At 40.3% G+C, this 27,447-nt stretch overlaps 1 protein-coding gene across 8 annotated transcripts in view; it reads left to right on the forward strand.

Annotated features, from left to right (window-relative positions):
- Positions 1-27,447, forward strand: part of slmapa (sarcolemma associated protein a) — a 68,976-nt gene that overhangs the window by 13,080 nt on the left and 28,449 nt on the right. For 2 of the 8 annotated variants that reach the window (XM_048253933.1, XM_048253931.1), the window contains exons 2-14: positions 3,390-3,537; positions 4,388-4,460; positions 16,994-17,030; positions 20,211-20,273; positions 20,466-20,561; positions 20,779-20,850; positions 21,238-21,378; positions 21,598-21,735; positions 23,223-23,391; positions 23,993-24,043; positions 24,427-24,477; positions 25,792-25,854; positions 26,918-26,977. In XM_048253933.1, the coding sequence (XP_048109890.1) occupies positions 3,390-3,537; positions 4,388-4,460; positions 16,994-17,030; positions 20,211-20,273; positions 20,466-20,561; positions 20,779-20,850; positions 21,238-21,378; positions 21,598-21,735; positions 23,223-23,391; positions 23,993-24,043; positions 24,427-24,477; positions 25,792-25,854; positions 26,918-26,977 (1,162 nt within the window). The remainder of the gene's footprint in view (positions 1-3,389; positions 3,538-4,387; positions 4,461-16,993; positions 17,031-20,210; positions 20,274-20,465; positions 20,562-20,778; positions 20,851-21,237; positions 21,379-21,597; positions 21,736-23,222; positions 23,392-23,992; positions 24,044-24,426; positions 24,478-25,791; positions 25,855-26,917; positions 26,978-27,447) is intronic. The other 6 variants (XM_048253939.1, XM_048253934.1, XM_048253937.1 and 3 more) reach the window with 4 other exon arrangements.

A 27,447-nucleotide genomic window follows, 5' to 3' on the forward strand; every position in this document is an offset into this window, starting at 1 on the left:
ATGACTTTTTGGCCTTCATTATGGTACATTTCATTCTACTGCAGTTGCATCAACCAAGAAAAGATAAAGGAGCTGCTTTGAAGTTCCCAGTTCAAATCCCAAAATAGCTTGCACTCTCCTCATGTGCATGCTCGCTTTAATTAGCAGGTTTGTGAAATGTAAATGGTGCCAGCCATCCCCTGACATGTTGATGATGGCCGGGCATGTAGGCTTTGTGTAAATAGTAGCTGTCTGTAGTGTCAGTCAAAGAGTGTGTGCAGATGCTTAGTGAGCGAAATCAGAGGTTTCTTATTACAGTAGTTCATAATGTGGGAGTGCTTTTTCAGGAAGTGCAACTTTTTGGTTGGAATCAAACCTGGGTCCCCATGTAGCCTGACATAGCCATACTGCACACAATTGGATAGACCTAACCAATCAGGGCAACTAAATAACCTTCTGTGAGTCCTGTAGGGAGAACAGTCAAAACCTCCTTTTTCTCAAAAAATGCCTTAATTGCTGTTTTGTGTTAATTTCTTGAAGTTATTGCACTGTCAATATTTGTACAACGGACGTGATGGCGACATCTAAATGTCTAGCTTCTTCAGCAACAGCCGTTGTGTTGTAAACAACATCAACCGAAGCACGCTCAGGTGACCTGAATGACTAGGCACCGTTGCTCACATATTTATGGTTGCTCATATCATCATGTCTGATGAAGGTCTAGTTGCCGAAACATCGCAATAAATAAACTAAGCGTTCATTGGGAGCTGGTGTAGCGGACTTTTTTTCTCACTCTTGCTCATATCTATCCATCATCGCATAAAGCCTGCTCAGACGATCAGACGTTTATTGGTCCACACAGTTCTGATACTTGTTTACATGATACAGGTCTACATGATACTTAAGCAAACTTTTGACTTGATTTTACTTTGAAATTGCTAGTGAATTTCTAGGTATATATTCTGCGTTCGTTTTGTCTCTTAGCGAACTTGGAGCTCGTCAGTGACGTCATGTCAGTGTTAAAAAATATGAGCTGTTTGCGTTCTATTTGTCAACAAGATGGGCTGCCGTTTGTTAGCAATTTGCTATTGTTAGCAGTTGTTACTAGCCAGTTTGTAACAAAGTGTTTTACCTAAACAAACAGCGACAGATAGAGGTTGGACACTATTATTTCTACGACTGATTTAATATGACACAAATCCAACAGAATTGCTAATAAACAGCGCATATACGGCTCACATTTACTGTTAATGGGCGCAGCCATCTTGGAAATTCAAACTCCTAGTACTCTGGGTTCGACCTAGTTGAAGAGTTGCGGTAGAACTTAAGAGAGCTTTCCCTGGTCGTTTCTTTTGCAACTTTCACCTTTGTGGACAGCTAACATCCAGTGCTACAAAACAGATTATCGCATGTTGTTAGGACAAGCTGTGTGAGTGAAACTGAACAGAAAATATGCATGGGTAACTCTATATTAGTTCAAACAGCTTTTACCCCATTGTTTCTGGGTTTCTCCCCCATGTCTCATGACTTATCATAAGAACATTTCAGACTGGTATCTAATTTCATTACGGATATGCTTTTTTTCAATTATGGATGTACACATTCTAGAAAATTGCTGAAAATAGAAAACCTATTTTTGCTGAACATTTGCACACTGGGGTAGTAGATGTACTGGGGTAGTAAATCTAGTGTAGATTTCTAATATCACAGTGGAATTACTGTCCTACCCAACGTTAGTGCTCGGTAGGACAGTATACCGGTCTGAATTTTTCGCACCGGTGTGGAATTTTCACAAACCGGCATACCTCGGTTATAACGTTAAGTTGGTAATGTGTGCCTCTGAGGCCACGCAGTAACTCTGTGTAGTAACTACTGTGCAAACATTATAAACTGACATAGAGGGGGACATCCGGCCGTATTCTTTCTACCTGTGCACTTAACACAGCCGTGGCCTACTGGTTAGCGCCCTGGGTCCGGAGGGTTGCCGGTTCGAACCCCGACCAGTAGGCACGGCTGAAGTGCCCTTGAGCAAGGCATCTAACCACTCACTGCTCCCCGAGCGCCGCTGTTGTTGCAGGCAGCTCACTGTGCCGGGATTAGTGTGTGCTTCACCTCACTATGTTCACTGTGTGCTGAGTGTGTTTCACTAATTCACGGATTGGGATAAATGCACAGACCAAATTTCCCTCACGGGATCAAAAGAGTATACTTATACTTATACTTATACTTATACTATACACAGGTGATGTCACTAACTATCTGATCTACCTGGTTGCTAATTAGGATGAGCTGATTTACTAAATGGTTGGATCAAATATTTGGCAGGACTTTTACTTTCTGAACCCAGGATGTCCGCCTCTGCTGACATACATAAACAAAGTAAAATGCTATACAAATGCAGTAAGAGGAGAATTGCGTGAGTCGGGAGAATACCTGGTTGGTTGGTAACATTTTGCGGTCGGCCTTGCGTGATCTTAAAAACAGGCGTGCTATCGCTGTTTCAAATATATTGCTGTGTGATCACAGCCCCTCACTCTCTCTCCCAGCAGCTCTTCCCTACAGTTCTAGTAATGCTGATGAACTGTCATGCAGCAGATTTGCATAAGAACAGGCACAGCACAGACCCTTAATGAAGATTTTAGATGGGCAGCTGTGATGGGTTTTAAGTTGCCCTGGATTTCCCTGTGTCTAAAATAGAAGTGCATAAATATTTTTAAATAATGCAAAATAAATTAGCAACTGCAACTCCAAGAGTATCAGTAATATCTACATGTGTGCTGTCATGAATAAATACAGGATTTAGAAATACAGTATTTTTCTGTTTTCTTCTTATTGTAATACTTTTTCTGTTGTGATACGAAGCAATATTTATATACATCAGTAGTATGTTAAGAAAATGATTGTGTACTGAAAGCCTCATGATCAAATTTGTATTCTATTTGCCTCTGTAAAATGAAATATAAACCTATGGAGGGCTAGTCGTGCTAAATTAGCAATATCCTGATACACCATGAAACAGTCAAAATCTTAACTTACTGTGATACTGATTTTTAGTCTTACCGCCCAGCACTACCCACGATTGATGTCCCATTGATCCAATTGAACAAATCCAAATATTTTTTTGCAAAATTTGTCTAAGCTAACGATAACACCTATTTTTTGTGTTTGTTAACTTGGCAGGTAGTTTGCTAACTGTTATATAAGTAGTCTAGCGGTTTCCTGTTGTGCTTCATGAACAATATAGTCTGGCAGTCAAATTAGTTTTTGAGACTAGTGTTTCTGTCCTGAAAAAACTGGAGTGTGAAATATTTACTAAACCTTTTTTTCCCTTTTGAAAGTATAATGTGTGGAAATGGGTATGGTAATGTGGCTTCTGGTTCTCTAATCATGTAAATGTCTTCCTGTTCTAGTTTTATCTCCAGGACACCAAGAGCAGCAATGGCACCTTCATCAACAGTCAGCGCCTGAGCCGAGGCTCTGAAGAGAGCCCCCCCTGTGAAGTCTTGTCTGGTGACATCATTCAATTTGGTGTGGATGTGACTGAGAATACGCGTAAAGGTAGCATCCCTCACTCCATTAATTAATCAGTAGTTACAGTATATGTGCCTATGTTTGAGCCTGTCTGTATCTTATGAAGCCCTACATGCATTACCTCTTCAGGTTATGTAATAAATCTTGGTACTACCTTCATGTCTCATTTCATTGTCCATTTAACACAAGAATACTTTCTATAATTTTGCCCATTTCAGTTTTTTTAGTAGTGGTTGGTAATATCAAACCTATATGTAAATGCTTGTTCCTCCACCTTGGGAAAGATTTCTCCCAGCTGTTTTATGTTCTAAAGCTGGAAAGCAGATTATATTTCTTGGCACTTCTTATTTGTCTGGTCTAACAGGGCACAGTCCTAGCCCTTGGTCAAATGAATTTAGCAGGTGTGAAAACCAAAAACATGTCTCTCAACTCTTACCCTGAATGTGTGGTAATGGCAGGACATGAAGTAATCACAATTGGAAATGAATGCAAATGAACTTGCCCTTTTACAGTCCAGCTACAATCCTGAGCTCAGAGTATGCTGGAACAGCTTGCGCTAGCAAGGATGTGTTGTGTCGCCTGCTAGAGCTGATGTAGTATGACGAGTGAACGAATGGTGTTTTGTTGAGTCATTGATGTCATTGGTGTTTTGTCTGTAGTTAGTGTAGTGGGCTGTGGTGTCATTCTGACCTACATCCCATTCGACTTCTTTCTGGATTAAAACCTGATATATTATTCTTGTATGTCACTAAAGCTATATGCTACATTTTGAGATTCTTACTTTTTTAGGAGCAGTTGCTACTGTATTGTTCTGTGTGTTTTAAGACTGTCAGAGATGTGCGCTCTATCAACTGGAGTCTCCTCCTCCTTTTTCTAGTTACCCATGGTTGCATTGTGTCCACTATCAAGCTGTTTCTACCTGATGGCATGGAAGCTCGGCGACGATCAGAGTAAGTTTCAGATCTTGATATGATGTTATTGCTAAGGACAATGTGTGTTACTTATAGTGCACTTGTAGAATTAATTCATGAAACCTCTAGTGGCTGCACTGTGTTTAGAAACTGTAGATTGCACAAGTAGTTTTGAGGAAAACATGAGGGCAACAATGGAGGAAGGAACTGGCTTTCATCACATGTGGCCCAATGCAAAGTGTAGAGGTTCTGTTAGCTCTGCAGTTATACTGTATTAGCAGAAAGCTTTTTTGCGCCTATATGCATCACATGCAGCTCTCGGACTTCCATTGGGGTATTCATTTCACTTGTGAGTATTGATCAGCCACAGATAAATTAATCTTAATTGCCCTGATTCTGATGGATACGACTTTATGGTGTATATGGATATAACCTTGGCTGGATAATGCCTTAAAATAATTTCAGATTTACCTCAGTCATAATAAATCCATGAACATTTAATTTCTTGTCCAACAAGGCCTCACAAATACTCTAATGATTGAAAGACTTCCACAGAGTCTATAAAATCCCTCTGTTACAGCTGCATTTGGGGGAACAATTTATCCATCCATATTTGTGTGTGTGTGTATAAAGTATAGGCCTGCCTGATAAATTGTTATAAAATCGCAATCTCGATTCAGGTGAGTTTAAAAACAGGTGTGATCTCGTTGTTTGGATAAGTTGATTACTGTGCCATCACAGCCCTTTTACGCTCACTCCCAGCGGCCCCTTCCCACAGACCTGGTAGCCTTGTAACGAAGCAACCGCTGTGATGAACTGTCATGCAGGTTCACATCAGAGTGGAGACCCTAACCTACTGAACGTTTTAGATGGTCTGGATTTCCCCCCTAAAATAGGAATAGTCCCAGTAATGTATTGAAACTATTTTTAGTAAATTAAAGAATTCCTGCTAACTTGCGACGCGACAGAATGAAAGCCTCTCTGCTTGTGCAAAGTTGAAATAAAAAACAAGTTTTATATTTGTCATGATAACATATTGTAGGCCTATTTAATGTTATTAATTGATAAATGTAGCATATTTTCCACCGGAGAGTCTGTCTTTTTTTTTTTTTACTGTAAACTGTAACACAATACAGTAAACTCTGGTGTGTGTGTGTACACTACTCACAAAAAGTTAGGGATATCTAGCTTTCGTGTGAAATTTATGGAAAATGTACAAAGTTCAAGCTACAGTGGTATTATATCATGAAAGTAGGGCGTTTTAAGTAGAAGCATGCAATGGTGATTTCCTCATCTCAAACAATTTATTAAAGCAAAAGCCAACAACAGTGGTGGGTATACCACAGCAAAAAAAATTACTTCCATTCTTCTTGAAAGGCAGCCCTCATGTCATTGAGGTTCTGGGGTACAGAGTTACGAGCCTCAACACGGCGACAGCTGATCCCATAGGTTTTCTATGGAATTCAGGTCTGGAGAAAGTGCAGGCCACTCCATTTGAGGTACCCCAGTCTCCAGCTGCCGTTCCCTAATAATGCGACATCGATGAGCTGGAGCATTGCCGTCCATGAAGATGAAATTAGGCCTGGATTAATGATGTTATTCAGGTAGTATGGGCTTATCACTGCACCATTCACAAAGTGTAGGTCAGTTCTGTATTGATTAGACACACCTACCCACACTGTAACACCACCACCACCACCAAAGGGTTGCCTGGTGACAACAATGGCTGATGCATAGCGCTCTCCTCGACGTCTCCAACATCGTTGGTGGCCATCATTTCTGCTCAACGTGAATCGACTTTCATCAGAGAACAGCACTGAGGCCCACTGGTCCCTCGTCCAGCGTAAATGCTCCCTGGCCCATGCAAGATGATGACGCCTGTGCCTAGTGGTGTGGTCAGGTACCCTTGCAGGTTGTCGAGCACGCAGACCATGCTGATGTACACGGTTTCGAGTGGTCTGACGTGACACTTGGGTGCTTCTCACCTCCCTTAAATGTGCCTGGAGTTGAGGTGGCATTCATCATCCGGTTCCACCGGGCAGGTTCACAATGAAGCGGTCATCAGTGTGGGATGTGGCCAATGGATGTCAATGCCTTTCTGTGACTCTTTCAGTCTCTCTGTATCTCTGTTGCAACCTGCTGATGACACTCTAAGCTCAGTGGCCACTTCCTGTTTGAAGCCTCGCAATGGCGAGGTACTGTTTATCAATTGTTAGGTGTTGTCTTGGTCTCATGATGTCAAAATGTGAACAGCATGATGATTGTTTAAATACTAATTCTAATTGAACCAGGACATGTATTGGTCGATTCATGGATCAAACACCTGTTGTGAATTTTGCCATTAAGCTCCTTGTTAGAGAACAGCAAGTTGTGCAGAAAGTGCTGAAACATTAAACTGTTGGACATGCACATTCAATAGTTTAGAGAAGGTCCATCCTGAAATTTCACCCAAAAGCCAAATATCCCATACCGGTGTAGTGTTTCTACTCCATGATAGACATAAAACCAGCTGAGATCCGTTGCATTGTTTTTTAACACTGCCTTTTCAAATGATGTAAGTGAATTAGTAAACAGAATGTGCCTTTGGAAAATTGGATGAATGGTTGCTGATAATGGGCAATGTAGATATTGCATTAAGATTGGCCTTTTTTTTTTATTTATTTTTTTACAACAATCGAGAACCCTTTCGCAATTATGTAAGCACATAATGTAATCTGGAAACTGCTGCCCTGATTAAAACAACAATGCAACTGATCTCAACTGGTATTCTGTCTATAATGGGACATCCCTCCACTGAGTTTGTTTACTTTTCATAGTGCGCAGTGAAATGCAGAGCTAATGACACTCCAGCGCACAAGCCTATAAACGTTCAACCTGTAGATTAGGTAGATTCAATAGAGAACCATTCATGTGAGGGTGTTCGCCAGCGAAGATTCAACGCAGATCCACAAATTTTGCGAAGTTTATGTTTGCAGTCATCCTGAAATAAACGTAGCCGTGGCACATGATTTCACACACAGCCCTTGTTGCATGTTGCACATGCACCTGCGTCTGCTACAACCTGCCAAACATACAAGCACAGAATGGATATGACTTGAGTTGTGCTATTCTTTGGGATCAAGGCGAACTACAGTACACTACACATGCTGTTTATGGAAGGTGCCCGTTTTAATATACAGTCTACACCAATGGGCTAAATAAAGCATTTGAGCAGAGGAGGATCCTCTGCACCTCACTACCTTGCTTAGTAGCAGGACCAATTTAACAATGTCATCCAAGATATCAGTAAAAGGTTCCTTAAACAGGAAAGTGGAACTGTACTCCACACGGTTTCCAAAGCTTGTGTGTATTTTTGGGCCGTGACTCTCCCCCCTCTGTTTGGCTCTCTCCTTTGAGGCCCAGATTAGTTCACAGGTTTAGGTATGTGTCACTTTGTTTCTCTCATTCACGCCCTTTTCTGCATTCTCACCTTTGCGCCTTCGCTGTACCAGTCCAGTCACTCTTTGAGCCAGTCCTCCCACCCTTGCACACACTTTCCCCTCTTATTCTTCACTCTTTGCTCTGTTCCCTTTCACTCCATTAGTTCCTACACTCTTCCACCATTTCTGTCTATACCCTGGATGTGGTGTTTAAGAAGTGGGTGTTGAATGTGGTCTTGTGACTGCACACACACACACACACACACACACACACACACACACACACACAGAGTTCAGTGACATGTTTTCATACATTTACTCGAGAGACTTTGGAGAGGGCAGTATTTATAGAAGTGAGATGTTGGTTGTTGAGTTGCAGTCAGCAGTAGTGAATAGCGCTAGATGACTTCATCGCGGTCGTTGAATTTGACCTTTTTGTCATGAATGGAATGTCACACAACAGGTACCAGTGCTTCATTATGACATGCAGGAGAAGAAGCTGTAGGTGTGAACCAGAGTATCAGGTTCCTTTATTGTTATACTTGAGTTATGCCTCACCATCAAGGAAATTATGTTATTCTCAATTTCTCTCTGGTCCTTTTGCTGCGTGTTGAAATTTCTGCTACACTCTGGGACAACCAATTGAATGATGAGCATACTTTATTGCTGTTAAATGTTTTCTCTATTTTTTCAGCACTGGGCAAATAGAAATTTGCCTGAGCCTATACTTCAGCACTGTGAGCAATCAAGCCAATAATGTGTTTTGTACTACTAGATAAGAGAATAATAGTACTAATAGAAAGATCAAAACAAAGCTGTATAAGGTTAATTATCACAAATTGAAGGCCATCATAGTTGGCCACCATAGGCCACCTTATAGTTATGGCATGTTAAATGCAGAACTAGAATGTAATGCCAGAGGAATTACAATAGTGGATGGAAAGCTGCTAAAGTTGGTGGGGAAATTCCTGGAAAAAAAACATTAATCTTTGAGTTCATACAAACCCTCGTGCCAAAAGACCTTGTGTGTCAAGGCGTTCTTGAGATCTAACACTCAAGGTGTTTTTGACCTTGATATTTGACCTTTGACCTCCAACATCAATTCACTTCATCTTTGAATCCATACAAATACTCATACCAAATTTCAGGCATGTATGTCAAGGCATTCTTGAGATATCGCACTCAGAGTGTTCATTGACTTGACCTTTGACCTCCAACATCAACTCACTTCATCCAGAGAATGTCTAATAGGAAGCGAATTGGCACTGTCTGGTTACTTCCGGTTTCTGGACTGGTTGCAGTTCCTCCTCAGATTCCACTTGAGGGCGCTCGCAGGCGAGTGCAGAATGCATGGAGGTCTATGGAGCTTTACCCCTCAATATCCACTTTTCTCTGGATATAATTTTTTGAGTAGTAATTTGAATGTTGCATTCGCTAGGAGAGGCAAAGAAAATACACACTGTTGATTGTTATATTTTTTGAAGTCACGTAAGTCTTCTAAAAAGCCTTTCAAATATGTCAATGACGTCATTCATTAGCACAATGCTAGCGTGAAATGGGCAACAACGACCCACACTGTAAGAAATGAAAAGGACATAAGTACTCGTTCATTCAACTTTAGATCTTAAATCTATATTGAACCTGCATAAACTACAATAAAATCTATGATTCTTCTAACACAAGCAGGTGAAAGAGATACATTTAGCCGCCTAGCTCCATAGACCCCCATTCAACCTGCACTCTCACATCATCATCACCCCAGTGGAATTCTAATGGAACTGCAACCAATGTCGATACAATGAGGCTTAATAGGAAGTGCCAAGGCTCTCCGTAGACGGGCTCTGCTTCATCTTTGAGTCCATACAAACACTTGTACCAAATTTGAAGCATATACGTCAAACCGTTCTGGAGATATAATGCGCAAAGCATGAGAATATGGCTGTGACTTTTATTTTGACACACAGGAAACACTTAAACAGGATGTGTAGTTTTAGGGAGCACCAGATTGTATGCATTAGAAGCTGAGACAGTTGAATTCACAGGTGACACCTGTGCCAGTGTTCTAATTAGCCCGGGAACTACTCTGGGAGCTTAACGAGCGCAGCTGGCTTTAGGCCATTATGACATCACAGCCATTCAAGTCTATGGGGGAAAAATGAGCTTTTTACCATTTTTAATCCCCTATTTCTCAAAAAGTATAAACTTTTAAGAAAATCTGAAAAAGTTACTCTGTTGTCCAACTCCAGACCTACAAAACGGTTATTTCAACATCTCTGTACGTTAAGCGGTTAGAGTCGCATTAATTCTTGAAAAGGTAAAAAGAAAAAAAGGTTATAATAATAACAAGAAAACGCAATTCCAGGGAATTACCAGTGCATGAAAATGCAAAACATATGGTGTGAAATATATTGTTAAAACAGATGATGTGCTAATTGGCAACCAACATGATGAGGTTTAATATAGTTGGAATGACTGAACTAGGTAGATGAGGTTTAATATAGTTGGAATGACTGAACAGTTAAATGGGTGGATGGTTTAAAAGGTTAAATTATTTGCTAGGTAGATGATAACTAGGTAGATGAGGTTTAATATAGTTGGAATGACTGAACAGTTAAATAGGTGGATAGTTTAATTGGTTAAATTATTTGCTAGGTAGATGAGTTTTAATATAGTTGGAATGACTGAACTAGGTAGATGAGATTTAATATAGTTGGAATGACTGAACAGTTAAATAGGTGGATAGTTTAATTGGTTAAATTATTTGCTAGGTAGATGAGTTTTAATATAGTTGGAATGACTGAACTAGGTAGACGAGGTTTAATATAGTTGGAATGACTGAACAGTTAAATAGGTGGATGGTTTAAAAGGTTTAATTATTTGCTAGGTAGATGATGTTTAATATAGTTGGAATGACTGAACTAGGTAGATGAGGTTTAATATAGTTGGAATGACTGAACAGTTAAATAGGTGGATGGTTTAAAAGGTTAAATTATTTGCTAGTTTCTAAGTTAAACGGTTGAAGCTGTATTAAACGCACAAAAAGCGTTAGAAGAAGAATAATAATATTAAGAATAATTCGGATAACAGTAGAGTGCATTTTCATGCACTCTAATAAGAAGAAGAAGCCAGGAGATTTCAAGATAGTGGATTCCATCCACTATAATAAACACTTGTAGCGTTATTAACATGAACAAAAGATGGGAAGAATAAGGCTAGTCCTATAATTCATCACCTTTTCTTGTTTTAAGGCAACTACAAATATTAGGTCCGATGAATGAATGTGTGTGATGGTAACGTTTAAAGACCTAATAGTGTTCTTGAGAACTTTCTGTGTCTCAATCAGAGACCGCTCAAGAAGATACGTCAGCCAATTTCTTACTATCGCGAACTCTTGTCAGGGGAGGTCATTCATTTTGGGTGTCACCTATGTCTTGAACAGATAGCCTGCTATGCTACCCGATGTAGTCTACTATTATTGTTACAGTTTTTAATCAATGCAACTAACATTATGTGTAAAGCGACGCAATATAAACCGTAGCCTATGCCTACCCCGTCTGTTATGACACGTACAACAATGTTTTTCACAATTTGCGATGAAAGGTTTTGACTGAGCGTGTTAACATTAATAATATCGCAAACTGTTGAGTAAGGGAGTCAGTTGTGTTTGTGACGCACAGATAGCCTATTTTGCTTAGGCCTCACTTTTAACGACAGTAGGTTGTGAGCGTATGTTGTCGTTACTTTGACTAGTCTTGCTTACAACAGTTAGTCTTGCTAACTTGATTTTATAGATTTTACTTGGTGTTGAATTGCATATTAACAAGAAGAAAAATCTCCCCTTTAAACACTTTTGGCCTGAAGTAATTAAATAAGAGTGTAAGTTAAAGCCTTGCTACAATATTGGTGCAGTAGAAAAGAACAACAATGGCTAATCAGCAATGGTCAGGGATGGTATTGAAATATTGTTTTGTTCATCAGGAAAACTCAATCTCAATCAAGAACACTCTCAATTCGCCTTATTCACATGGCGGCCATTGGCGGCATTAATTATATAGTAACTTAAGAGTACCCTGTAGCCTCGTTTTGGTGTTTTATTTGGTGCTTTACTTTGCTGTTTGCATCTTTTTGTACATTAAAAACCAATAGGTTGCGACCGCAAAAGGGGTGCTATCTCTATAGGTAGATATGAACAGCATATGACTTATGGCCTGAAAAAAGTTCAGTCAAACGATTTTTCTTTCACTTTAATCCCTGAAATCAACTAGGTTCTATTCCGTGTAAATTTGTCCATGAAGCGGGACATTGTCACGTTACTACCGCGACAAAGCTTTGCGTTGCCACTGCACTGCTGTCATGTTCATGTTGGCATGTTCAAACACTTGTAAATAGTAATTATTTGAGGTTTAATCTTACCTTTTAACATTATTTATTCTATCCGAATGGGTGCGATGTAGGTATTAAATTTCATCTGAAGTGGTATTAAAAAGGTCTTAAAAAGTCTTAAATTTAGGTCTGACAATTCTGGGGGTACCCTGAATAACAACTAGGCTACACTCAACTAAGTGTATGTCACATACATAGTTTAGGTGAGCTATAGTTTAAACGGAAAACCATATGTGCAATGGTATTAGCTGCATTGATTCAACGCAGATACATTAATCTAGCTATTTGTATGTTTTTCAAGTGCAAGACTGAAATAAGCGTCGCAAGTAGGCTTCATGAAAGCGTAGCAGTGGTTTCTTGAGAGCAGCAGCAGAGCTACTATGATTGAAACTGTAATTAAGTAGTATCGGTGGGTGGTATCCATACATGTCAAAACATGATGTTCACTGCTCTGGGTTGAAATCAGGACCCACTCACCCCTCCAATTTATATAATACACCAGTTATGAAGTGGTCTCTTTTCTCAGTTAGGCCTAATGTTTAAGAGGAAGTACTCTGTGGCTAGGGTATTGATTAACCAATAATATGATCCTATCTTTATCAACTTTAACAAGTAGTTGAGCTGACACGTGATTGGAAAAACAAACAAATTGTAGCTATGAGGTGAATCATAATTTTACATTAGATACAGTAATATTGTTCCATTGTCTGGTCCTACTGTGCTATTTATTTCTGTTTTGTAATGTTTTCATGGAAACAACTGAGGTCTTTGCGTCTTTTAACACAGATGTCGCTTTCCATGGTGGTAACTAAATTTTCTGTGCAAACAGGTTCTCTTGCACTTAATATCCCACTTTCATGAAATCTACCACATGGTAATTCACTCTCCTTAGTCACTCTTGTTCTTCCTTTAATAGCAGTTGTAATTTAGTAGGCAATGCTATTAATTAGCGATAAATCACATGAGTAAGTAAAAGGAATGTGTGGGTGTGTTAGGAAGAGAAGAAGTGACTGCCAGGGGTAGAGGGAAAGGAGCCTGGCCAATAAAGCTTGACCGTATAAACATCCTATCCTATCACAGGAAAAAGCTGCAAAATATCATGTAAAGAGCCTACACGCACTTATGTCAGTTGTGTTGATCCAACTGGCTTCAGACGCACACCTTGATGCATATCACCTGAGCCTGCTTTGCATTATGTTAATGAGTAGGTGAAGGGTACACACTGGGTACACTGTGTGTGTGTGTGTCTGTTTGTGAAGCCATTTTGATCAATTGGCCTGTCATTGACATCAGATAATCATTCTTCTAGTATCTTGTGCTGTACAGTAAAGTGCAGAAGAATTTCCCTGGCCAGGGTATAGAATGTGCCATAGCACATTCTGTGCTAGTGTAACCAGAGACTTTCTAATGTGGAGACACAGCACTCAAAAAATACTCCATAGAAATGCATGGGGCTAGTTTGTCACGCCAATATGGCCGTTGTCTACACATATCCCACCCCTTCCTTGGCAAAACGTCGACATGTGAATACATTGAGCCAATCGTGGTGTGATGTGAATACATTGAGCCAATCATACAGTGGGTCCCCGTTAAGTTTGGACGGGTTCCTTCAGGAATCACGCACCCCATTTTCTCAGCAGAAATGGCACAAACTGCAGTTGACACAAACAACCACAAGGTGTCACTTTGGAGTTCTGCCACTACTATTTTTGATATGACTTGACTGCCCTTCTTTCACAAGCAGTGGGGGAGCGCAGGGCACAAAGTAACACTTTTTGGTAGACAAAGGAGGGTTCTCCGCGCTCCTGTCGTTTGGCCACAATCCGGTGCAACCAGGCCAGGACAGATATTTTAGAGCAGGGGTGTCAAACTCATTTTCATAGAGCGCCACATCATTGAATTTATAGGTTACTGAGGGCCACATAATCGGCGAACATGTGCATGGTGCAACCATGAAATCGGCATTGCAGTATGGCTTATTCAATTGGTGTGTAATGGTCCTAACCACTTTAAAACAGTGTGGCTGAAATAAAAAACAAACAGCCTACAACAGTAACATTTTCCAATGCAACTTCTAGGCCTACAGTATTAGTTAACAACTGATCAATATGCATTCATGGACTGACATTGATGAGAATAAACTGCAGTCAATAATGTGCATAACAATGTCCATAACACATATCGCCACTAAAAAACTGTGGCTAAGAAAGGTACTGTGTGTGTGTGTGTGTGTGTGTGTGAGAGAGAGAGAGCGAGAGAGAGAGAGCTATGGTACGTACACCCACCCACCCCCACCCCCCAAGAAAAACAAATTCACGCTGTACAATATTTGTCCGTTTCCGGTTTTAGGTCCGTGCATTGCAAAAAAAGTAGCCTACATAGCATAACAATATCCACATGCAATAATACAACAACAACGTCTACGATGTCCTATTAATTTGGACAAATTGATACAGCCCTATAGCTAAAGTTACCTTTAGTTTTGTTCTAGCTGCATCGCGGACGCCTGGCTTTAAACAGCTGTAATCTAACGTTCTGACAAGCACACCAATTGCCTACCTTGTTCTTGCCCATCTGGAACTAGTGAATTAGCCCAACATTGTGTGCTGATAACCATATATAGATAGCCGAGGAAAAGAAAACAACAAGTAGCCTAGTTGTGCCTGCGTGCGTATTCTGTCTTTAAAGTTTAATAATGTTCTGCACCTTTTACTAAAGAATAAAGAAAATTAAGAAGACATCTGAGCTGCACCGGCGTCTCTTCTTCTCTCTTACACTTTTTGGCTTTGGCTAAATATTTCTAAAATCATTTGAGTTTCACTAGTCACATGTTTTAACAAGCAACACTTCTTATTGAACTAATAACAGACGTGTGTCGAAAATTGACTTTATTTTCCATACAGAGAAATAACATATGCAGAGTCTACCAAGGTCAAAAGTGCAAAACATCACAAAACTAACTAAACTAACACGCGCATATTTTTGTATTGCAATCATTGTAGCCTACAGTTGTAAAACGCCAGAATAACAGTCGTTTTACTCCCCGTATCGCTCATTATAAAGAACGTTTAACGTGTCCCAAAAACAGCTATCAATTAATCACCAAACGTCTTATAAACAAGTATTGCCAGGAGCAACACCTTGCAAAAAATGATAACAATAGGCCTAGGCCTTTATATGGCTCCTGCCTAGATTCGAACTCAGAACTGCCTGAAAGTTGCAGACCTGTTCTGGATATACATGCATTAACCCACTGACCGTCAGACAACGCTATATCTGCTTCGAGTAGCCTATTGGCAGGGAATGTAGCCTACACTGGTTGCTGTGGCACAGTCTTGAGTGACCGAATTCGTTTTCCTTTGTCATATGAATGCTGTCATTTTGTTAACATTACTGTTAAGGAGATGCTGTAGGCAAAGGCTATATTTCAACCTCGTTAGTGTAGTAAAAAAAAAAAATCAGAACTATTCACAAGGTTTCTGGGCAGCATATTTATGTTCTGTTAGCAAGTTTAACTTCTCATGACTACCGACAAAGTAGCCTACTGCCAGCTGACGAAGCTCTCATTTTAAAACATTACTGAGAGACAGGCACTGTACAATCAAGAAATCTTGCCATTGAATCCAAAACTATGTTAAACATTATGTACAAAGCTTAGGCTACAGTGGACTAGCATGTTGCAGGGGCTGCTAAAAACACAGAGAAACGCTGAAAACTCGACCAATCACAGCCCTTGCTGTCGAATGCGCCGTCCGGTTCGACCGTGGAACGCCACAGCAGACTATGCTGCCCCCAAGCGGCTGCAGTTGTACTTACATTTCACCCAGCTGCGTGAATCACCTTGATCGTGAATGAAGTGTCAATTTTTAACTGGGACCCACTGTATGGTGTGTTGTGAAGACATCGTGCCAATCATGTGTTGTGATCTCGCCGCTGGAGCAAGATTGGTGTCGCGGAAGCCTTGCGACGACGCCAAGCAGTTCGACCCAAAGACTGTGCCCGATGAGTGCCCATAAAACGTTGGTATATGGCCGCCGAGTGGAGGGACTTGCCTAAAAGGACTTTGGTGTAACCTACTTATCTTAAGCCCAACTTGTGCGTGTTGGCGCAGCTGTTAACTTTTGTCTTACCTGTACATGACGGGACAGTGTAAAATAATTAACAAGCAGCTATGCTTCAGTATTTGAGGGTGTGTTTTTGCATTCTCAACTTCATTTCAATAATATGTGGTCATATGAAGGGCAGGTAAATTCACCTCTCTTTCTTAAGTCATCCAATCTGTTCACTGTGAGGCTTTGTGGTTTCAATTGAAATCCCCAAGAAATGTTACTTTTTCCAGCAAGCAATATCTAAGGATATATATAACCTGAGTCTTTTATCAGTTCCAGCCATGGTGTCTGTCAGGTCAGCTATTTAGCTGGTTAGTTTTAGGAATAAACTCCGTAATAAAGTATTGTGAAGATAAAGTACTGCTTACAGCAGCTACAAGCTGCAAACACTACGTCCATGTCCATAAATATTCGTTTATTGCTTTAACTGCTGTATTGGTTAAAAAGTGAAATGCAACTCCTATGTTTTATAACACTTAATCTAGCCTCTGTCACTCAGTGTTAACTGTTAAAGATTAACAATTCTTTGCTTTGCTGCAAGGGTACACCTTGAACACAGCGATAAATATTTGCTTCAGAACAGATTTAAACAGCAAAGAGAATAAGCTTTTGTTTCACAGTTCTTTCAGCAGTTCATCACCCATGTTTTTTCTCTCCGCAGTGTGATTCAAGCACCATTACCACTACCTATTGATAAGGTAAGTCCATTTTGTCAATTTTTGATGTTGCCGTGATACCTTTCCTTATGCGTGTTTGCGAGAACTCTGATTGTAAAATCTTAATTTTTAAACTCCTGTCACTCTGTGTGACCGGTTTTAGACATCTGTGTTCCCTCACTGTGTGGCACTCTTCACCTCTTTGGTGAAATGCATACAGAATAGCAATGACATCATCCCTGTGTGTGCTTGCTGTGTGTCTGTGGCCTTTCCCTCTCTCGGAATTCCATTTCCCTTAGCCTGCAGGGCCATAAAAAAAAAAAATTTGGTTCTTCTTGACCAAAGAATGCAAACAGTGTGTTCAAGAACTAGTGAACTAGTGAATGATCTCCTTTTAATCTACCCATCACTAGGTGACTAATAAATTACTCTCCTTTCAGATGGAAGTAGCTGGTTAGTGCAGCTTTTTGGTTTCCCTCAAATTGATGAGCCCATTTATATATATATATATATATATATATACCCCCCCCCCCCCCCCCCCCCCCCCTTTCCATCCTGAAGCCCATTGTGGAGTGTTTAGGGCCCAACCACTGGAGGTACGAAAGCCCTATTGTTTCTGTAGGGAAGAATGGAGATTGCATTTTTTGAGGTGGTTTCCGTTGGCAAAAAGGGAACACGCAACAGTTGGCACACAACAGTTGTAAGATAAAGCTCTCAGGGACAAAGGCTTGGCTCCAGGTGTGGTCTAGGGACTCCATAGTGCCCTTATTCCATTTAGTCTTGTGGTTAGCATATAGTTTTAGCTACAAACACCAAATTTGTTAAATGCGTGTAACTCACCAATAGCCTTTTTCCACCGACAGAGAACCGGTTCCGTTCCCATTCGTGAATCAACTTTTGAACAGTTGTATGATAAAGCTCTCAGGGACAAAGGCTTGGCCCTGGGTGTGGCCTAGGGACTCCATAGTGCCCCCTTATTTCACTTAGTATTGTGGTTAGCATATAGTTTCATCTACAAACTCCAAATTTGGTGGGTGCGTGTAACTCGCCAATAGCTTTTTTCCACAGACAGATAACTGGTTCCGTTTCCCTTGGTGAACCAACATTTGATCTGTTCAGAGCATTTCGACCAAACAAAACAAACAAACGTGGCACTTTGGTTCTGTGCTTGAACCAGAAAAAAGTTGTTTTTTTCCTGAGAACCGGAGTCGGCGTGTCATTCTACCGTTCAGAGGGGAGAAGACTAAAAGCATGAGTTTTCCGTCCACATCAACTGTTACCATGAGTTAACAAAATTACTCAACTAGCAAAACACTGCAGATATTAACCCCGTTTTACACAGCTAATTTCTTCCTTTTTTACAGGACAGAACTGTCATATCATCCTCCTGTTTATGCATATCATTAACTCTTGTTTATGCATGCAACACTCTCTGTTGGTGACTCATCCTTGGTTCCGTTCAAAATTGGTGGAAATGCGGGCAGGTTCACTAGATAGCAACAAGGTTCATTCAATTTTGAACCAAACTAGTTCAAGAACGCTTTTGCTGTTGGTCGAAAAACTCTTTAGAAGATAAACAACTTTCTTATGTACACTGTATAAGCCACACCCAACATTAAGTGAGGTATTTTGGATTTTGTGCGTTGTGACACATGACCAATATTTGCGTACTTCTCCAGTTCATGTGGGTCTTGTCACAGTTGAAAACCACGCCCAAATTTTCTTCCCCGGATCAAAGGAGTATATAGACTTATATACTTATACTAGGGATCGACCGATATGGATTTTTTAGTGCTGATGCCGATACAGATTTTTCATCAGCCTTAGTCAATGACTGTAGTCGATGACTGTTACAGACTGACGATTTTCTTGAGCTGATATTTGGAGCCGATACTGCTTTTGCTCCCTGATTTTACATCATAAAAATTACACAATGATGATAACAAATGTTACAAGTCTCAATTTAAAAAAGGAACATTTATTGAACTTATGGTTTACTGCATATGGTTAACTGTGCAAGGGTAAAAGTCTTTCATCAACATCTACAACACAGTCTTGATGATGCATTGCTTGCTGACATAAGACATAATTCAGGTCATCACAAAATGTCCTTTGTCATCAATGTATCAAGTTATACTGTAATTTCCAAACTATTTACTGAGGTTTATACATTGATTTTGCAATTTGCTCAGCTATGAGGTTGATACACGGTGGTGGGCTATACCTCCTTTATGATTAAAGCATGATCTGATTCACTAGGCTACACAGTGGATAATACATGCGGTTGTTTGTGTGTGTGTCCTGCGGTTTATACACAATGCAGCTCATACATGGAAAGTACTGTATAGGCCTTAAGCACACTTCCAGAAAAATTGGATGATGGAGTCATCCTTGCTTTCAGGAATTTTTCATTTTTTGTTTGTCTCTCTGGCATGAAAAGTGAGGAGAGGAGCCTCCTCATAGAAGTGTCTTTCTTTGTAGATGTGGAAGTGCATAGTCCATGGTTAGAACACCTAATCATATTAGGGAGTAATCTGGAATCTAATTTTGATTGCCCCTCTCTGCCCTGAGCAGGAATCCTCACTCCCTCTCAACTTGCCTTTGGTCTGCTCAAATTGTGCTACACTTCAGCAGAGTTGGGCTGTTGGTTATTTACTAATCATCAAATCACCAAGCAAAGGCAGATTGCCTCCTTTCTATGCCATGTTTTTTTTTTTATTATTATTTTAATTCTTCACCAAGGAAAATCTTCTAAATGAGAGGCTTTCAATTTCTGGATTATTTGAGTCTGCTCTGTAAGACTTGTAGTTTCTTCCTTCAAGAATGCGAGTGTCAGCTCGCTGAAACCACTAAATCCAGTATCTAGATCTAAAGTTGTCAATATGCTCCATAACATGTTTGTCGTCACTCATTGTTTTCTCTAATTGTGCCTTGATGCGATGCGATCCATTCTGTCATTTCACAGAGTTGTAAATTAAAGTCAGAAGTCCATGATGTTATTTGAGTAGTTTGGCCCCTGTCACTGAACCTTGTTGAATATTGTACAAAATAAATTAGTGTCTGGTCCATCATGAATTTACAACTTTACAAGTAAATGGGGTGTTCTTAAGTGGTGGTGTTCTCTCCTTGTGTTAGATACACTTGTGTTATACTTATGCAAACACTTGTGATGCGTTGTGCTCTGAAGCTGCCCCCTCACAGTGCTTTGTCTGGGTTCTGCAGGTTGCTGCAAACACACCCAGTATGTACTCTCAGGAACTGTTCCAGCTGTCACAGTATCTGCAGGTATGATATTACACTGACACCTAGTGGTTTTGCTTTGAAATGCACTCACACTTAAAATGGTCTTTTTAATAATGGAAGTGTTTTTGAGTAACTCAATTTCATTCATTCATGATTGTAGGCTATGTTGAAATGCGTTCAGGCAATATGCACTCAATAAAGCTCTCGTCGCTTCCTTCCCATGCTACTCTTTAGGAGGCCTTGCATAGGGAGCAGATGCTTGAGCAGAAACTGGCAACTCTGCAGAGGCTGCTGGCCAGCACACAGGAGGCCTCGGAGAGCAGCTGGCAGGTAGGAAACGCACAAACATTCTACACACACACACGCGCACACACACACACATTAATAGTAGTGTTATTAATTAATGCCATACTGTTTTTCAAAAGTCTAGCTGTTGCCGCTCCTCTTTCCTTTATTCTGTTTTGCATTCCCTTAATATATATTTGAAGGGTTGATGAATTTGAAATAATGCAAATGATTATTTTTATAACTCTCTGCTTATTTGCAGGCTTTAATTGATGAGGACCGACTGCTTTCTCGTCTGGAGGTGATGGGGAACCAGCTGCAAGCTTACTCTAAAGTGAGAATATGGTCCTGTTTTGTGGGACCAATACCAGGTGTTTCCTAACAGACTTATGGATTTAACTGTGTCCTGTTTCTTGAAATAAGAGTGTCCTGAAACATTAGCAGTTAATTGGGCATTAGCAGTTAGTGGTATAATTTTACATGTGACACTGGAACACCGTTGATGTCTGTTTCTTCTAATATAAATAATAGCCATTTTGAAAAGTCGTTTATCACTAAAAGGGCACCAAGAAGCTCTGCAGTACTTAATTTAAATTAATAAAGGAAGAATACAGGAGTATGATACCTGTCAGTTGAGTATGCTGCTTCAGCAGTGAGACTATAGTTGAAAAATAGTCTGTTGTACTTTTACCTCTTAATATTCTATGTTCTTTTGATGTAGAACCAAACAGAAGACAGCATCCGGAAGGAGTTGGTAAACTTACAGGATGACAAATTCAATTATGAGACTACAGCCAAAGAGTCCCTGAGGCGGGTACTTCAGGAGAAAATTGAGGTGGTCAGAAAGCTGTCAGAGGTGGAGGTGAGATGTATTTAAGAATGTTTCCATCATGGGGGACATTTACAGCACTAGGGCCATAAGCTTGTTGATTACTTTTGTTATCGCGTGCTTAATTAGTTGTAGACATTGGCACTAGAATTGTTTAGAAAGTATGTATTAATGTGTTAGATGTTGTAAAGTTATCAAAAGTTACTTATAGACCATTTTTGTTGGCTCATTAAACTGTGTTTCAATGTATAGCGGAGTCTAAGTAACACAGAGGACGAGTGCACACACCTGAAGGAGATGAATGAACGCACTCAGGAGGAGCTCCAGGAGTTGGCCAACAAGTACAATGGCGCAGTAAACGAGATCAAAGACCTAACTGACAAGATCAAGGCAAGTGTCATAACACCGAGGGGAGAAAAATGTTGTCTTCACTGTAACACCCATCAACGTAATAAACCACCAACTTAATTTGCACTTTTTAAATGTCATAATCCCACCATCATTTCCCGAAAAAAAATTTTTTTTAGAAAACTTGTTTTATACCACCAACAAAATAATTATTACATTAGTGGGAAGTTTAAAAAAAAAAGTAATTACATTAACTTCCCCCCCAAATTACTAATTTAATGAAATGCTGTCTATGTGATAGATTGTATGAGTGTGTCTACCAGAAATCGTCACAATTTAGTCAAATCTCATGATCATATTTTTACTTCATTTCTTTAAATAATACCCAAACAGCAAAGCTTTGTTGCCCCCCAATGTCGTTCTACCTTTACCTAGGAGCCAAGCAGGTAGAAACACAATTGTTGTCTATCCAGATTGGCGACTTGGTTCACAGTAAAGGTGATGGATTATGAGCATAACGTATGCCTATGCAGTTTTGCAAAAAGTATAACTGTCCCCAATAAATATGTCAAATTTAAACACTATTTGCGGGATGGTTCTAATGGCTGCCATTGACTAACCTGACTCCGCCAGATGGATGCTTCGCATTTGCTCTGCATATCCATCTGGCAACTTTCCGTTGGAGAACTTTTGGGAAGGTGCGGAAATGAAGGTTAGCTGATTGGATAAACCATCTGTCTATCACCACCCATGTTGGTTATCGACAGGCCAAATCAACCAATTAGATGAACAAAGTGTTCTTCTAATGCCTTCGTTTAACATACAATTAAGTTAGGTAACGTAACTAACGTTAACATTTTTTAACTTACCATTTGTATGTGACATGAACCTAATCAACGACAATTCCCACCAAGTTTTCACGGTAGGCCCTAGCCTACACTTCTGAAGAAAGTATATTGCTCCATTATGAACTGGAATCGGCCGTGGAGGATGTCTGTGTCGTTCATTCCTCCCAGCTGCATGGCTGAGACTCATAGATTCACAGCTTCCCCAGGAATACTTTCTAATTTGAATAAAACTTGTGTGATAGCTATGCTCATCTCATCTGTGGATGCAGTCATGTTCTTTGCGTCACACCTAAACCTGAACTGCTCCAAATTTTCTCTATCGGAAAGATGCCAGACTGATCTGCGAGTGGAAACCTGAAGCTCGCGAGATCAGGATGGTCTCACGAGGCTAGCCATTGACTCCAATTATGGAGGATATAAGCGGAATAAGAAAAGACAAAGACATGCTGGGTGCCCATTAATAAGAAGGCAAACATAATTGGGGCTACAAAAGCTTCCCTCTTTGGCCCCTGGTCTTTTTTTTCTTTTGGTCTTACAGCTGACATTGTCATTCATATTAGCTAGGGCGATAATTTTTTGCCGTTATCATTAGTTATTGTTCTTGTTGTCAACGGCCCGTAAGTGCATGAGTTAATGCTTTTGGCTGTGTGTGTGTGTGTGTGTGTGTGTGTGTGCGCGCAGCTGGCTGAGAGCCGCCAAGAGGAGCTGACTCAGAAGGGGCAGAATGAGAAGAAGGAACTGCAGATGCGCATAGAGGAGATGGAGGAGAAGGAGCAGGCCCTGCAGGCTCGCATAGAGGCCCTACAGGCGGACAATGACTTCACAAACGAGAGACTCGCAGCACTGCAAGGTATGTACACACACTTGCATGAGCACAGATATATACATACATACATACATACATACATACATACATACATACATACATACATACATACATAAGTATATCATTATGATTGATTCTCTCATCTACACTCACTCTCACTCAATCTCACTCACTCACTCTATCTATCTATCTGTCTTTCTATCTATCTTTCTATCTATCTATCTATCTATCTATCTATCTATCTATCTCTCTCTCTCTAGGGTTAGTTATCTCTTTATCTCTCTCAAACACACACTCTCACACTCACTCACACACACACCCAAACCACATGTTCTTGCTTGCTGAATTGAAGCAAGTACCCCAGCTGGATGACTTGAAATGAGCATGGCATTGCAAAGGTGCATGTTTTTTTTTTTTTTTAACCGATTTCCAAATGTCTGCATCCAAAATCGCTTGGGTTGCTTCTAAGGGTAGGTTGGACGGTAAATCTTTATTCAATCTCACTGGCATTGTGCTGAAGTGCATGGTTCTCATTAGGCCGGGAACACCCCAAAGAGTTTCCATGTTTTCTTTCACAAGACTTTTTTTTCCGGTCATATCCACATCTTCCCATTGTCGTTTCCAGTCAGGTTAGAGCAACTGCAGGAGAAAAGCATAAAGGAAAACAACAGTTTAGGTGAGTGTGGGCAAGTGCAGCCCCTCAGTGTCCCTCTTGCTAACTCTGCATCACCTCTCCTCTGCTAATATGGCATGTTGCTTGTACTTCTCATTTTGTTTTTTTCCTCCTTTGTCCACTTCACACCTTGCTTCTGTTCTGCTCAATGGTTCGGTACTGAATAGATAGAGCCATGTCTTTCTCTGTCCTCTGAGCATGCCTGGCCACCTGAGTCAAACACGGTCAATCCGTTTCTCCTCTGAGGACTTTCTTCTTCTCATTTAACATTGGGCTTTTTATGAGGATGCTTGCAGGCATGTCGGTCTCCTGATCCTGATGTTATTGGGAGGGTGTTTTTGTTGCCATTTTGTAATCCAAGTGATGTTTTTTTCTGATGATGATAGGTAGCCCACAAGGGGACTGCCTCCACAGTCTTGATCTCACTACAGAGGAAGGTAGTATAATGTTTTCCTCTCGGTGCCAGAGCAATCTCTGCCCTGCCAGCTTTCTGTCTAACACTTTAATGTACACTGTGAGACTGACATGGGGTGGCTGGGCGGTCACCAATTTTCTTGAAATTGAAGTTCTCAGTCAGCCACTCTACTTCTTCTTTAGGATGTTTGTTGAAAGTTGGAAATTGCATTAATTGAAAAACTGTTACTTCATTGTCAGTTTTATTTGTAATGTTATAGGCAAGTTATGCACAATTATGTAATTTATTTCATTTAGGGAATGTTGTTGAATTCCTGACAAAAGTTAGCCTAGATAACTATTTTGTTCTGGTTTGAGGTTCTGTTTAAACTTGCGCATCACTGAAAATTTAATCGTCAGACTGTGAAGCAGTGGTGTACAGCATGGTTGTAAAAGGAAGCTAATTCATCACTGTGAGATTAAGGGTTCTCTTTGCATGACTGTAGAGGGTGCTGGTGTCTTTGCGCCATAAGGACTTATTTCAGGAAGTATTTGAGTCGAGCTTGGTCACCCAAGCAGCAAAGGGAAATAAAGTGTACACTCATGTACTGTTGTTTTAATCATTGTGAATGAAGTCTGCTAGGCAGAAGCAGAATAACTTGATATGATTAGCAACTACTTTGTAGCTAGTTAGACCAACTCAACTAAAAACCCTGCATTCTCAACTATTTTTATTTGTCTGTGCAACATCAGAGTTTACACTACATTGCCTAAATATATTTAAGTGTGTAGAACCAGTTGGTTACAGATAATGCAATTGATGAGGCTATGTTTTTTTAACTGTTCAGACTAATCTCAAATGTGATTTGACTTGATAATTTCCTCGAGCTATCTGTTGTAGAGGTGCATATAGCAATTTAGCAGTGAGAGGCATATGGAAGTTTTGTTTGGAGGAGAACTATTTAAGCTGGTGCTCATACCTCTATATCTGTTAATTGATCAGATGAGAGCCCATTCATAGAGCTCATGCCCATATCATGAGCATCATGAGTACGTTCAGATGAAGGCTTTGCTTCAAAGACACTGTGTGTGTGTGCATGTGCGTTTTAATGGAAGGGTAAGTGTGTAGGAAGCCCGAAAAGATTCCTGTTTATCCCTGCCAGCCCTCTACATCTGTGTGGTTTCATCTGTCGTCCCCTGTAGTTCAGTTTGGTTGTCGTTTTTTTGTACATTTTATTGTACCACATCATCTGATTCTATTTTACTTAGTTTCACTTGTGGAGGTCATGTGCTTCCATTACACTAAGCTCAATAATGTTGCTGTTTTATTTAATGGAAGATTTTTCTTTCTTTATTAGACCACTTTCTTTTAAAGAGTGGAGGGGACTGCACTTTAATCCATCAATTCATTGAGTGCGAGCGTGAGTACACTGCATTCTTTCCACTGCCTTACTGCCACTCTCACTAAAGCCTTATTAACTGGCACAGGGTCTCCCCAGGCAGCTATTGTCCTCAGAGCTTTATGGAGCTTTATGGACTATACATGGAGAGTATGCTGAAGATTGTTGTTTTGAAAGACAAACATGCATTTCAGGGAGAAAGGGTACATGGTTATGCTGAGGTGCATCACCCCTTTGAACTTAAAGTCTGCTTTAAAATTCACATAGCCTTGTCAGATCCAAACACTTTTTTTCCATCTCATTATATGGGATGCTGGGCAGCAATGGGGTAGCTCAACTCATCCAGAGGCCACTGGTTGAAGCTCAACATGGGAAGCCAGTCTGTTCGACCGTTATGGGCCAGAATCAGTTCCTTCACAGAGTTGTCAGCCTTGGGGACTTTCATGAGATGAACAGTTTGGATTGAACCGATGTTAGTTGTACCCTCCCAGTCAGACTAGTGCTCACATTGAATTGATATGATTTGTTGTAATTCAGGTGCTCCCCAGTGTATATTTTTCTTAGAAATGGATTCCACTTTTGTCTCAGGCAAAAATGTTTCACCTTGGTACGATGGAGATAGGGGTAGAGTTTCAGGTTAGTTAGCCATGATCCAAATCAGACTTGGGGGTAAAAATGGTTGTTGTCTGTGTTGTGCATGTTATTAGAGCTGTAACACATACAGTCTAACTCTAAGCATGCTTTTACTTTAATGTTTCTTTCTTTCTTGACCTCCCCCTGCCTTTGATTTTACCATCTAATAGGGGGTTTTCTCTCACTGACTTGCATGGGAACCTATACCAGCCTGACTGAACCACACTGCTTTCTTCTCATCGTTTTGCACATGAATGATGTATTTAAACCAGCAAGGAGCAACTTTACTGACTGATTTTTGCTATTCAGCATCTAACCTCAGTAGTTGGATATTGCTTAGTTTGCTAATTATGTGGATAGGTATTCAATATGTGTGCTGGTGCTACACATTTTTATTTTTAATCAGTTGAAAGGCGATCGTGACGCTTCAGTTTTTTTTTTTCCTGCACAGCTGTGAAGCAGTTGAAAGAGGCGGTGGATTCCTCAATACACAAGTTGTCCAACTTTGATGGTAAGCTTTTTTCTATGTTGTCCAAAGCCTTGGAGTGAGGTCACTGGTGGATTATACAGGAGTCTGTAGCTAATCATTAGTTTCTTTATTGTGAAGCATGTATGTGTGAAGCTTGCTTATCTCTTATCAAAATGAGTTTGTTATACCTCTGTATTATCCAGCTTCACAAACATGGCTGTTGAACAGGGGCTTTATTAAGATGAAGTCAGTGTGTTACAGAATAAAATCAGTGTGCTTTATTTATATACCTATGTCCTACACCATGGGTCTCCAACACGTTGCTCTCAAGCTACCAGTTGCTTGCCGCCCCTTTCTGAGCTTGCCAGAGGCTGAAGCAGTACTACATTTAAGCACAGTTATTGCTGCGAGGCATTCCAGCCTACAAATTTAATAAAAAGTCAAACCTTGTCTATATCAAGAATGGGTCCTAAAACCAAGGCCTGTAAAATATTTGTTATTTTTCAGCCCTT

This window comes from Alosa alosa, chromosome 10 (genome assembly GCF_017589495.1).
Source record: "Alosa alosa isolate M-15738 ecotype Scorff River chromosome 10, AALO_Geno_1.1, whole genome shotgun sequence".
NCBI classification, from domain to species: Eukaryota; Metazoa; Chordata; class Actinopteri; order Clupeiformes; family Clupeidae; genus Alosa; species Alosa alosa.